The 14,426-nt window shown below is 39.5% G+C and overlaps 1 protein-coding gene across 4 annotated transcripts; it reads left to right on the plus strand.

Moving 5' to 3' along the window:
• Window positions 1-5,886: 5,886 nt before the first annotated feature.
• Window positions 5,887-13,295, plus strand: si:ch211-194g2.4. Of its 4 annotated transcripts, none has more exons than XM_021471219.3 (7): window positions 5,887-6,048; window positions 7,128-7,259; window positions 7,466-7,558; window positions 9,415-9,537; window positions 9,734-9,853; window positions 11,192-11,326; window positions 12,926-13,295. In XM_021471219.3, exons 2-7 carry the CDS (start codon window positions 7,214-7,216, stop codon window positions 13,162-13,164), a joined length of 756 nt encoding a protein of 251 aa, XP_021326894.2. In that variant the 5' UTR covers window positions 5,887-6,048; window positions 7,128-7,213; the 3' UTR covers window positions 13,165-13,295. The 4 variants fall into 4 exon arrangements, with proteins under 4 accessions (XP_021326894.2, XP_073808656.1, XP_073808670.1 ...); XM_073952555.1 differs by having other exon boundaries at window positions 7,156-7,259; window positions 12,926-13,294; XM_073952569.1 differs by lacking the exon at window positions 9,415-9,537 and having other exon boundaries at window positions 12,926-13,294.
• Window positions 13,296-14,426: the final 1,131 nt, after the last annotated feature.

Genomic DNA, 14,426 nt, shown 5'->3' on the forward strand with positions numbered 1-14,426 from the left:
ACGGTGCACCGTTGTTCTCCTCCTAACCTGCACCTTTACATCGAACCATTAAAAAAAAAAAATCATTCACATGATGTTCAGACCCCACTGCGTTAACGGTGTTAGCTAAACTCTCCCACTGTGTTTTTTTTTTTCATTTGTTGTTAGTTCCAGAGGATAAACTTGCAAATAACACAGTATTTCTCCTGTCTACCACTGATAGGAGCACGTCCAATTCACATTCTGTAGAGTTTTCTCTTTTTGCTTGCTTTTGCCATTGCTTTTTGGTTTGGGAGAGGTTTTGTGCTTGTGCATGTTGAGCTCAATTTTAACATGAATTTGGATGTACAAAGAGAATAATGCATGGGATTCCGCGTACGCAGTGTTTCACACATCTGATTTTTTTTACTGCGTACGCATTTACAGTACAGTTTTGACCGTATGCAATTTTTTTGTATTAATTCAACTATTTAGTCTATGTACATGTGGCCCCTGTACTGGGGATGTTGTCAGGCAGTGGAAGAAATACTTTGATGATCTCCCCAACCCCACTGACATGTCTTTCATTGAAGAAGCAGAGACTGGGGATGCAGGAGTGGACTCATCACCCAAGCTGAGGTCACTGAGTTAGTTTGGAAGCTCAGCAGTGGTTGAACCTAGGATCCAGGAGGAACAATGCGGTTTTTATCCAGGCCATGGTACACTGGACCAGCTCTATACCCTCCCGAGGGTGCTTCATGGGAGTATGCCCAACCAGTCCACATGTGTTTTGTGGATTTGGAGAAGGCATTCTGTGGAAGTTGCTCTGGGAGGATGGTCCCTGTATGAACAGAGTAGGAGGTTGGTGCCAGCAATAAGTCAGACTTGTTTCCAGTGCATGTTGGACTCCGGCAGGGCAGTCCTTTGTCACCAATTCTGTTCATAATTTTTAAGGACAGAATTTCAAAGCATAACCTTGGACTGGAGGGGGGTCCCTTTCAGTGACCACAGGATTTTATCTCTGTTATTCACAGACGATGTTGTTCTGTTGGCTTCATCGAACATAGACTTTTAGTATGCACTGGGGCGGTTTGCTGTTGAGTGTGATACGGCTGGGATGCAAATCAGCACCTCCAAGTCCGAGGCTATGGTGCTCCAACGTATCAAAGTGGTTTGCCATCTCCAGGTTAGAAGAAAGTCCTTACCCCAGGTGGAGGAGTTCAAGTATTCTGGGATTTTGTTTATGAGTGAGAAAAGGATGTGAGATTGACAGGTAAATTTTTGCAGGAGTAATACTTTCATGATTAATACTTTCATGAGCTTTGGGTCAAGACCGAAAGGACAAGATCTCGGATACAAGCAGCCGAAATTAGTTTCCTTCATAGAGTGGCAGGCCACACTTATAGATAGGATGAGGAGCTCTGTCACCCAGGAGGAGCTCGGAGTAGAAGCTGCTGCTCCTCTACATTGAGAGAAATCAGTTGAGGTGGCTCAGGCATCTGTTTCAGATGCTTCCCGGACACCTACATAGTTACCTACCTGTTTCAGACATGTCCCACTAGGAAGAGGCCCCAGGGAAGACCCAAGACACACTGAAGGGACTATGTCTCTTGGCTGGCCTGGGAATGCCTTGGGATCCTCCCAAGAGAAGCTGGTGGAAGTGTCTGGGAAGAGGGAAGTCTGGGGTTCTCTTCAACACAAATAAAGAGCAAAATAGGTTACTCTAGTAGCAAAAATATAGCTCACTCACTTCTAGCTAAAATAAAACTCTCCATCCAGGGGGACTTCCTGAAAACAAAATGGGTCAGGGACCTGGCTCCTCTACTCAATGGGGGCCTCGAAGAAACCCTGTAGGGTTCACCAGATGGAGCCCACAGACTTAGAAGATTTTAAACCCTGAGTGCAGTCCACAAAGCACAGAACAAACAGGACACAGCAATGAGATGGAAGGGTCTGCCTTCTTCATGACAAGCACTTGCAGGTTCACTACCTGGTCTCTAAATGGTGCGGTATAAACCTTGGGCATGTAGCCAATTTGCTGACAGAAAATGCCTCCAGATCCTCATCCCTCTTGATCGAAGCTAACACAACCAGCAGAGCTGTCTTCAAGGACAGAAATCTCAAAGGTACAGATCTCTCTGTAGGCCCGCTAGCGCTACTGTGAGATTCCAAAGAGGGCATAAGAGGGGAGCAGAATGTATTTAGATGCCTGTGCCTTATAAGTGTGCTGCCATCTATTGTGTCATTATGAGCAGAGGTGGCAGCAACATAAACCGTCAGTGTAGAGCAGGGATCATTATCAACTTGTCCTGGATGGCCGGTGCTGCAAATTTTACCTACAACCCTAATCAAACACACCTAAACAAGCTAATCAAGATCTTACTAGGTATACTTGAAACACCCTGGCAGGTGTGTTAAGGCATGTTGGAGCTAAACCCTGCAGGGCACCGGACCTCCAGGAACAAGATTGGTGACCCCTGATGTAGAGGGATGCAGCCTTCACTCCAACTTATTTTTAAGGAAGGTAAGCACAACACTGATTCGGCATGTCTAGGGGGCTTCTCGGTGAGAAGCAAGCATTTTGAATGCTATCTTGTGCAGATATCGGTGATGATCACCTGATCGTGAAGCGAACCCTAGCACTAAAGTGGTCTTGTATGAAACAGTTCGAGAAGCGTGACAGTGGATGTGGATGCAATATGCCCCAGCAGCTAATGAAAAAGTTTGTGCGACCACAGTTTTCCTATCGAACTGATTCAGACAGGTCAGCACCAGCCCGGCATGTTCTTGGTTGAGGAATGCCGTCATGTTGTCTGAATGTAGCTCCAACCCGAGGAAAGGGATGCTCTGCATGGGGGCGACCTGGCTCTTTTCTCAGTTGACCTGACGCCCCAACTGGTCGAGGTGCTGGATCACCCCGTCTCTGTGCATACTCAATTGCTCCTTTGATGAGTTAAAATCATGCAGTCGTCAAGATACTTGAGTATGCGTATGCCTGTGAACAAAAAGAGCGCCAGAGCAACCTCTGCGAGCTTAGTGAAAACCTGCAGAGACAGGGAGAGCCCAAAGGGGAGGACTTTGTACTGCCATGCTTAGCCTTCAAAAGCAAACTCAAGAAATGGTCGGTGGCATGAAAGGATGGAGACATGAAAATACGCATCCTTCAGGTCTACTGCTGCAAACCAATCCTGAGGACGGACGCACACAAGGATGTGCTTCTGCGTGATCATTCTGAACAACAGCCTGTAATGACAGCGGTTCAAAATGCGCAGGTCTAGGACTGGCCGTAGCCCACCAATCTTTTTGGGTACAATGAAGTATGAGACAGCAATTTCCTCTCACAAAACAGGGGCAGATGCAGGGCTGACCCTGGTGAAACACACATCCGTGAACTTGGGAGGGCATTTGGCGAAATGAATCGCGTAGCTGAGTCTAATCGTTTAAATGAGCTATTGCGACGGGCTGACCAGCGCTAACCAGGCTGGCAGAGCCCACACAAGTGGCATCACAGGCACGATCGTTGACGCACCAAAGGTGGGGCAGCACAGAATAGGAGGGTTCAACCAGGGAGTTGCGGGCGGGGGCAGCAAAGCAGATCTTGGAGCCGCAGGCGGGTGCCCTCTGCGAGGAGCAGTTGATGTGGATGGTTTGGTGGGGGGAGCAGTCTTACGGTTCCGCCAATAGATGACTTCACCCATCGCATCTGACTGCTCTTTCACAACTGTGAATTCCTGGGTTAATTTCCCGATGGCCCACCTGGGATATGGGTGTGTTACGAAAGCAAACTTTCTTAACATCATGCATATCAGCCAGGTTTAGCAAGAGGTGGCGCTCCTGGACCACTAATGTGACCATTGTCCTCCCCAGGGCACTTGCAGTCGACATTATGGTACGCAGAGCATGGTCCGTTTCAGAGCGGAGCTCGTGCATAAGACCTGGGTCAGAACCAACCTCATGCAGCTGGGTCAATGCCTGCACTTGTTACTCTTTCAAATGATTGGTTTCTGACAAAATTCCCATAGTGGAAGTTTTCTCATAGCATTGAAGTTCCCTTTCCTCTGGGGAACTGCTGATTTTCATGTGAACTAAACATGCTTCAAAAATGAAATGAAATTTGCAATGTTATTTAATATGAAAAGAATGCAAACTAAACAGACCTGACCTAAGCAATGACACTGTTGTCATTTCAGATGCTCTATGTCAAAAATTTCTCTAACTGTTTCCATAATTGAGCCACACTCGAAAACCGTCACACACCAATTGTGGCTTAGTAACCGTAGCTATGCGTGGGAGGTCTGTCAAGCTTTCGAGCTAGGGAAACAAGTGAAAGTGTTGTGCATATGGATTGTGCAAATCTGATACCCGGTAGCGTAAAAGTTTGGACAGGGTGGTGGAATTTTTATACTTTTTATCTCTTTTTATCTCGTTTATCTCTTTCCAAAACCAAAACCCAAGGGGAGAAAAGCCAGTGTGGATCAAGCTGTATGAGGGGCTGTAAAAGCAGCCCGATCCAGTCATATTTCCATCTGTTTCAAGCTATGAACTTTTGGATTACATATTAACAAAACAAAACAGAGATATGATCACAAAATGAGCTCTTGCAATTAATATACTTCACCCGCAGCTGTTTTTCCGTAATTTATAATCCTCATGTCCATGTCAGAGCTACAATTCACAGATGTTTTCTTTGGTCTTTTGGGTATTTAGTCATTGGTGACAACATTATAGCAGATTAGTGTCTGCTTCTACATTTGATGTTGGATTAATATTTGCTGGTAGGGAAAATCTGTTTGTTCACTTCTGCTTTTTATACTTTGATTTGCTTTTTAATTTATTTTTTCCACTTAACTGCAAATTAGAATAGAAAGTGGATAAAGCACACAAATATGACAGTTATAAGCGCTGTATATTGTTATGGGTCAATGATGCTAATATTTGACACAAATCCATCAATTTCCCCTTTCTGTCTGTTCTTTCTATGAATGAATCATGTGGAAGCAATGTCCCTGTGTGTTTTCTCGTCGGTTAGTAATGCTTTATTTTATTGCACAACAATTAGTCTTTCAGACTTTTTGGCTAAAAATAGAGAAATCACGGCTTAATTTGTTACTATTAGATTATTTAAAAATTTCACCTCTCCTGCTGTGCATGAACTAAGCTGTTGAATGATCAGCATATGAGGCGGCTAGGCTAACCCAGCTTCAATTTTAATTAAATTATTTTCTAATCGGTTGCGTTTTATGTTGTGAATATACCACTGTAATGCATACTGCAGTGCTTTTTTGTCTGGCTTTCTCTGATATCTCACCTGTTCACCAAAAATTACCAATTATATCCCTGGAAAGTCTAACACTACCACATACATATTGTAATAGACATGCCAGTCGTGAAAGCTTGCGGGCGTAACAACAGTTACTAAAGAGTAGCACTTCAGGGCGTTCTGAGTTCGAATCCTGGCTCGAGGACATTTCCCATCCCTACCTCTTCTCTCCCTCCCACTTAGCTTACTGTATGAAATACTGTCCTATCCACTTAATGAAGGCAAAAAAGGCCAAAAAAAAGAAAAGAATGAGCTGTTCTAAAGTAGATTCTTCTTGTCATCGCTGTGCTTTACGTAATGTTTAAACCACAGCAACTTCAATATACCCTAAAAGTTGGGTAAGGTGAAAAAAACATAAATCACTTTACTTCGAAAAGGCTTTAAAACAGAACATATTACCCAAATACAGTACATGTGCTGACATATCTTACTGTAAATAGCAGACTTAACAAACTGGATGTCCATGGTTAACTAACTACACACAGTCACATCCCACCGGACAGAGTCTCCTTTCATCTGCACACAGGTGGCATGACCTGTCTACACTTGCACACAAACAAAGACCGTTCCCATCTATTCATCAGGGACTGTACTGTGTCATATCTGACACAAATGCATCTCCTGCTAGAGAGCTATTAGACAAACACAAAACATTTTCAAAATATACTATATACAATGCTATTTAAAAGCTATATAAAGGGCCGTGTCCATCTACAAGTCTTGATAATTGGACTTCTCTTTGTACTTCCTGATACAGTCATTCCTCAAAGGTAAGTAGAATTTTTTTTTCCATCATGAAGTTCTTTGTTTGTGGCTTTGTAAGATCTCTACATGAGTTTATCTATTTTTAATTGTAACAGTTCAATCACTAAAATAAGATAGCTGTAACAAACTATTCACAAGCTGTTGTTAGATGGTGCTATTATTATTATTGTCCTAAACAGTAAATATATGCCAATTCTACAGTCAAATTCTAGTCTCTGACGTATTGACGTTGTTGACATGTGAAAGTTTATACTGTGCATTAGGGCTGCACAATATATTGTTTCAGCATCAGTATCAAAATGTGTACATCCGCAAAAGTCACATCACAGGATCTGCAATGTTGAGTCTGAATTATAGTTGACTAGAAACCACCAAACACATGTGATTTGTAGAATCACTGCAAAGTTTAACTAAAATAAATGGAAAGTTTTGCATGTGTTTTAAAGTCCTGTCAATGTGTGAGCACTTCAAGAGAGACATTTGGACAAAGGATATTATGATGTTTGGAGGTGTAACAATGATTAATTACATTGAATATTTAAACTAGGATGACTATATAGTGTAATTTTACATTTACACCACAAAAAAAAAAAACAAAAAAAAAAACGTTTTTTGTCTTGTTTCTAGTTCAGATATCTTATTTTGCCTCTTTTAAGGAAATGCTCTCTTAATTTTGACTCATTTCGTCTGAAATTTAAAACAAAACAATATTTTTACTTCTTGATATTTTTGATATATTTGGACCAGGAAAAAAAACTATGTAAGAAAATAATTTTTCCCAATGTGATTATTACATTTCTTTACCTGGACACTGTTAGACTTGCCAGAAAACTGTCAGAACAATTCAAACCATCTGTTGAAACTGTATTCATAATAATTATCTAAAAATAATAATAATAATGGCAAAATCAGATATTTTTCCAATATCATGCAGCCATATTATCCATTTACACTTTGAAAATACATACTTTTTTTGAAATAGAAAAAAAAAATCTCCACAAATATTTTGTAAGTAGAAATTCTGAACCATCCAAAAATACAATGCAAATTTTCTCATTTTCTGAAAGCTCTGATTTTCATGTAGAAATTGATGGTGCTCAATCTTCTATCAGACTGAAGACACTGCTATCAGAACAGAGGGCATCTGGGGTTTGTGTGCTAGAGCCGTCTATGACCTGCTGCTATGGATGGAGGAACATTAATGGTGTCTGTCAACGTGAGCAATCGGATCATTTTACTTGAGTTACAAGCTAAATCATACACATGATCCTTATAGAGTAAAGATATACTGTAGGTAACACAGACTAATTATGAATTATATTCCTATACAATTCATGAGTATTGATGGCCTTTTTATTTAAAAACACTTTCTAATTGGTGACTTTAATTAAATAATAAAATTATATAATTGTTGCCACCCAGCTATATGTAAGAGACCCTGTGAGAATGGATTCTGTATTGGGCCTGACCGATGCTCGTGCATGGAGGGCTACAAGGGCAAAGACTGCAGCGAAGGTAAGATACAATATTTCAAACAGCATTGTCTGTAAAAGAGTAATGAGAATATATGCTTTACACTAAATAAATTTATGATAAGCTTCTTCTGTACACTGTCATGCTGGGGTTAATAAAGAAAGAGTGACATTGACACTAGAAGAACTAACTATAAGAGTAAAATTGTTCATTCATTAAATTTCCTTTAGCTAAGTCCTGATTATTACTGCAACTAAGTCCATTGCAGGAGTCACCACAGTGGAATAACCCACCAACTATTCCAGCATTATTTTTTACGCAGCAGATGCCCTTCCAGCCGCAACCCAGAACTGGAAAATACCCACACAGTCTCGCATTCACAAACGCATGCACTCATACATGAAGGCCATTTTTGTTTACCCAATTCACTTATAGTGCATGTCTTTGGACTGTGGGGCAAAACCTGAGCACCCACGGAGGAAACCCACACAAACACAAGGTGAACATACAAACTCCACACAGAAATGCTAATTGGCCCAGCCGAGGCTTGAACCAGTGACCTTATTGCTGTGTGGCAACAGTGCTAACCACTGAGCCACCGTGCCGCCAGGAAAATTGTTAACAATAGAAATAATAAAACACTTTAATAGTTTGTGTGTTGCAGCTATATCCTAAAAACTCCAACCCTCAAAACACTGAATGCATTCACAATTTTATAAGCTCTTTTAAAATTGATTGTTTTTTCTATTATTGTTGCCATCATGTATATGGACACAGACTGTTTGGGATAAAGTGAGGTGGAAAACAGAAATAAGAGAAATATATGACTATTATATATGTAGGACCCTATCATACACCAGGCACAATAAGGCATAAGACATGTTTGGCACGATGTGTGGTTATTTTCAGACCATCACAACTGTAATTTTCCTGCTTTTGCGCCATGTTGTGGGTGTGCCGGTCTAAAAAGGAGGTGTGTTAAGGCGCATTGTTGGCGTGTTGCTATTTTAAGGAACTAAAATAGACAAGTGCAATAGATCAGCTGAAGGTCCAGCACAGAGTGCGTTTGTTGTGTGCCTTAAACGCTTACACATTGCTTAGTACACACAGGACGTACAGCAATATGCAAATATCTTTCCAAACGAAAAGATTTAAAGGATTAGAATGTTACAAAAAGTATTATTTTCTACATAAAGAGAAAGAGAAAGTAAAGAGGCTGATTGAAAGAGGCTCGTTCTTTATCATCGCACTGCAGATGTCTGTTTAACTGTTTCCAGATGTCTGTTTAACTGTTGCTAGTGAAGCATTCAGTTTTTGCATGTTTGCCATGTAAATAGAAAATGTGCCATGGGTGCGACACAACTGACTTTTAAAGGAATGGGAGATGAGAGTCTGAGCACATTTTCTCATTTGTAAGTCGCTTTGGATAAAAGCGTCTGCTAAATGACTAAATGTAAATGTAAATGTGATCAGTTTATTCTCAAAACACACCCATAACTCATTAAGAGAATAATTTCGACCATGTTAGACCATATGCTCTGGCGCAAATGTATTTTTCCATCCTTAAAAAATAGTAAAAGTGGATTTGGACACATCTTTAATGTTTTTGCACTATGTGCTTTAGACTTTGCACCAACTCCGAGCTCCACCCGGGTGACAGAGCTCCTCACCCTATCTATAAGTGTGTGCCCTGCCACCCTGCGAAAGTAACTCATTTTGGCTGCTTGTATCTGAGATCTTGTCTTTTCGGTCATGACACAAATGTTACAATAGAGCCCCTAGACTCAACATATGAAACATTTGAAGTATTGCAAGCATCAGAATGTGTTATATTGTGATCAGTTGGCTTGTGGTCTGCAAATATTTTTATTCATTTATTTTTTTTTTTTTCAATACAGATGTCAATGAGTGTGGGCTCCCAGAAAGGCCCTGTTCACACAGCTGCATGAACACAATGGGAAGTTACCGTTGTTTCTGCAATAATGGACACACTCTGGACACTGATGGCAAATCCTGCATCAGTAAGGCAAAGCAAAAGACATTAAACTATATTTGGGGAAATGATCGCCATGTTTTTAATGAGAGAAAAACAACTAAATAAAATCATTGTTTACAATTTTTACATGTCTTACTTTTTTTTTCCATTTATATGCACCAAAATGTGTATGCCTGTTGCATATACCTGATTTTAATACTTGCATTTAATTTGCTTTCTAGAGAAACTGGACTGCATCTCCCTTCGCTGTCAGTTTGGTTGCCAGATTGACAGAAATCATGAAGTGGGCTGTGTCTGTCCTCCAGGATTACAACTTGCACCAGATTATAGAACCTGCAAAGGTGATCTCACCTTCTATTGTTTAAATATCTTTTATAGACATCACCCTTTTATATAAAATTTTCAGTTTTAATAAAGCTTTTATTAAATTACAATAACATGTAATAGTTTAACATCTGGTCAGTGAGAACTACTAGGCCAGTAACAGGAGCATAAATGGCACTATTACAAAAATGTGCCATTTTTACATGAGTTGGGGAAAAAAGGCTATGGTTGTTAGACAGGCAAAGGTGTAGGAAACAGTCTCCTGAACTATCAGAATTGTTGGAGTGAGTGTAGCAGCTATTGCCAAAAGATATGACTTTGGCATCCACTGAGAACAGGTAGGGAGACCGCTTCCCATGCGGAGCACAGGACATGTCAGCAACTCCCACATAGCAGGCTAATGGCTCCTACCTACACAGCCAGAAAGTCTGTCATTAGCATCTCTCAGCCTAATGTTCATGATGCTCTCCTCTAGACCACAACAATCATCAGAACATCTCAAAAGATCTCTAAAGTTGAACAACAAGCTTAGCAATCAATAAGTGCTCTTCCAACTTTTGAAAAATAGAATAAGGCAGGTCAGTGTTCTTTTTAGCATTTAAAGTCGGGCTTTTAAGCTACTTTTAAGCCTTTTCTGTCACTGCACAGTCATTTTAAACATAGTTTGTTCTTTTTATTATGGAAATTACTAGCCATAGTGTTTAATTATGACTCTAAAGATGAGCATTTAATGCAAAGGTCACAAATGAGAAAACAACAATGAGAAAAAGCGTCTAATTAAATATATATAATGCGGTAGCAGACTTTCGGGGAGCCTTTAATTTACTTGTTTAAAGAGTATATCTTCTGGGCATTTAACCTTGTTGTTATCATACTGTAGTAGATGCACATTTCAGTAGTTTAAGCAATCAAGTTCACACATTTATGACACATTTATGAGTTCGCTTTATCAGATGGCAAGGCAAACAACAATCAATCGCTGCTAATACATTCAATATACAGATGCTGTGTTTTAATGCCATCAAAATGCTAGTATTCTAAATTTTATCTCCATTTTGATTGAATTCAGGGAGGCTACCGGTTTTTAAACACAGCTTGAATGTGTGATATGAATAAACAGTGTTCAAAATGGCTGGTGAGAGAGTATTCTCTATGCAAATAAGTAAAACCTTACAAACTTAGTAGATTTAAACTGAATGTTATAAACATTTTTGAGAACATCTTAATCTAAAATGTCATCACCGTCTTTGAAAAGACACCACACATAATTCCAATATTTTACTGAAATATTAATTATATTATGTAACTGTGTCTAATTAAATCCTAATCAGTGACATTTTGTTTGTTTTTTGTAGACATCAATGAGTGTGATGATCCCTCACACACCTGCACAGAACACCAGTCCTGCAAGAACACTTTTGGAAGTTACACTTGTGTCTGTAAAGGTGGATTTATCTTGGGAACACTCCAAGACACAATCACTTGCCGAGGTATTGTCTTTACTCAGCGACTGCGAAAAAGGAGCTAGAACTTTCTTACCACTCCTATTTTAAACTCATTAATTAACAATTTTAACACATTTGGAAGTATTTGGTTTCAATTTCAAGTCCAAAAAACATAACACATTTCATTTGTATTACATTTTTAAAATAGTGTTGGCTCTTAAATGAATACTTTAGGAATAATTTGTATTATTATCATCATTTGGTATATAAATAAATATATTCATTCATTCATTTATTTTATTTTTGGCTTAGTCCCTTTATTAATCTGGAGTCGATACAGCAAAATGAACTGCCAACAGTTCTGAATGGCCATCATATGCCCTTCCAGCTGCAACCCATCACTGGGAAAAATCCATACACTCTCATTCACACACATACACTACAACACTACAGACAATTTAGCTTACCGAATTGACCTAAAGTGCATGTCTTTGGACTTGTGGGGGAAACCGGAGCACCCGGAGGAAACCCATGCAACCTTGGTGAGAACATGCAAACTCCACAAAGAAATGCAAACTCACCCAGCTGGAGCTCGAACCAGTGACCTTCTTGCTGTAAGGCGATCGTGCTATCTACTGCGCCACCATGACGCCCCTAAATATATATCTTTTTTATTTATTTTATTTTTATTTTTTGCCTTAATATTATTCTCTTTAGTCACAGCAAAACATGAGTTTATAGATGTAAGGATTCATCTGGCAGCTTAAAGTGTTTGAAGATATTCATTGACCACACAAACACTGATCGGATGTTATGTTTGCCACATACATTGTCTACTTGGAAACTCTGTCATTGCTCAATTTCTTATGCTTGAAGCAGATTTTTGAGAACTGCAACAAAACAACCTAAAAAAAAACTGTAAATGAAAGAAGTAGCTGGATGCAAAATAATATAAAATGTTGGTTATAAATATTACCAAATCAAGCATCACTCCAGTCAGTGACTAAAATATAAAGAAAAAAAAAAAGAATGAATGACAAAATAATACTATGACATGACTTGGAGGGCAGTGACAAAATACTAATCATCTATGGCAGTGGTTCTCAAACTGTGGTACGTGTACCACTACTGGTACGCAGGCTTCCTTCTAGTGGTACGTGGAGGAATGAAAAATGTCATGTATATGCAACACACTTTTCAAAATTTATCAAAAACTATGCATATCATATGCCATATATGACATATAGCCTATATTTCTGGGCTAATCTGCCACGTTTTTTTAACTGTGCAGAGTTGCAGCTGCTTTACTGGGTGTACTACGCTACTGTATATTTCAATACTGCTCATTTTGATGGTACTTGGAGGAAATTTTTTTCTAAGGTGGTACTTGATGAAAAAAGTTTGAGAACCACTGATCTATGGTGTTGTTAGCTACTAAGATTACCTTAAATTCAGAGAAAATGTTTTATTCACAAATGATTTGTTTACAATTTGTGCTGACTGAGCCAACAATATTGTGGCTGTAACAAAAATGGCAAAATTCATACTGCATATGCGTACTCACCATAATCATGCTCACATAATAAATAAATAAATAAATAAATAAGTAAATAAATCCATCTTTCTCTCTTATGTTACAAACAGATATAGATGAGTGTCTGACTGGCAACCATCGCTGCAGCCCCAAAGCCAGCTGTGTGAACACTGAAGGCTCATACATCTGCCAGTGTGAGAAGGGCTATGCTGGAGATGGTTTCAGATGCCAGAAGAAAAACAACAGACGGTCACTGGCGACTATGTACTTACAGTATAAACACTTCAAACACATAAGGCCAGTATACCACTTTAACAGCAGCGTAAGGATGGCTGTTAATAGGGTTTAAAAGGAAAGTTAGAATATGTTTCATCGTGTCCTGCAAATAGGTCTTTGATATTATACATCTTATTATTTGCATTGCCAAATTTTACCCTGAATGGAATTTTTGCAAAATAAATGTAAAAATGAAACTCTTTCCTCCAGTTTTTATTTATTTATTTATTTATTTATTTATTTTTACATTTGACATTTTTCCACACAAATGCTGAAACACTGCTTTAACAATGTGCTACGCCTCTGTAGCTGTCAAAATCATGTGAATATGACACGTTTGGCTATTAATTGCTAAGAATAAACCTGCAACAGAGTAACATCATTTTAAACTGACACCAAAAGCAGTAAAAATTTTGCTTCAAAAAAGGATTTTATAACCCTGGGTCAAAAAGCATGGCGAATCTCAATTCTAAATTACAAATGGGAAACCTTCTCTGAGGAAAGATGACCATACGTCCTCTTTTTTCCTCACACAAAGGACTTAAAAATGCGTTTGACTGGGATTTCCACTTCGCTTTTTACAGTCGTCATTGATTGAATGCCTTTTTAGTGCTTTATACCTCTCTCTTTAAGAATGATTTATACATTTGCATGGCTCTGCAAGTGATGGTACACACAGCACGTAGTAGAGGCTCTTATACTTGACACTCTTACCGATGTACTATTATTTGTAACAACAGGAATCATCATGATAAAACTGGTGAAGAAGAGGTCAGCATATGGAGATGTTGACTGACTAAAATACATGGCCTTTCAAATACAATTTTTACATTCATTAGTCCCTTTATTAATCTGAGGTCGCCACAGCGGAATGAACTGCTAACTTATCCAGCAAGTTTTTACACAGCAGATGCCCTTCCTTAAATTTACGGTCAATTTAGCCTACCCAATTCACCTGTACCACATGTCTTTGGACTGTGGGGGAAACTGGAGCACCCAGAGGAAACCCACGCGAACGCAGGGAGAACAAGCAAACTCCACACAGAAACGCTAACTGAGCTGAGGTTCAAACCAGTGACCCAGCAACCTTCTTGTCGTGAGGCAACAGCACTACCTACTGCGCCACTGCCTCGCCCTTCAATTTTTACATGTGATACTTTAATGAGAGCACTGCACTTTTGGGTGGCACCATCTAGTGGTAGTGTGTTGAGCTATTCTGAGACTGATGGAAATTTTGCGACTCCATGCAAATACAGGTTGCCAGATTGACAACACCAACTAGAGAATGCCTGCCTATCAAGCCAACACCATGTCCTAGTACACAGAACAACACAT

Source organism: Danio rerio, chromosome 1 (genome assembly GCF_049306965.1).
Source record: "Danio rerio strain Tuebingen ecotype United States chromosome 1, GRCz12tu, whole genome shotgun sequence".
NCBI lineage: Eukaryota > Metazoa > Chordata > Actinopteri > Cypriniformes > Danionidae > Danio > Danio rerio.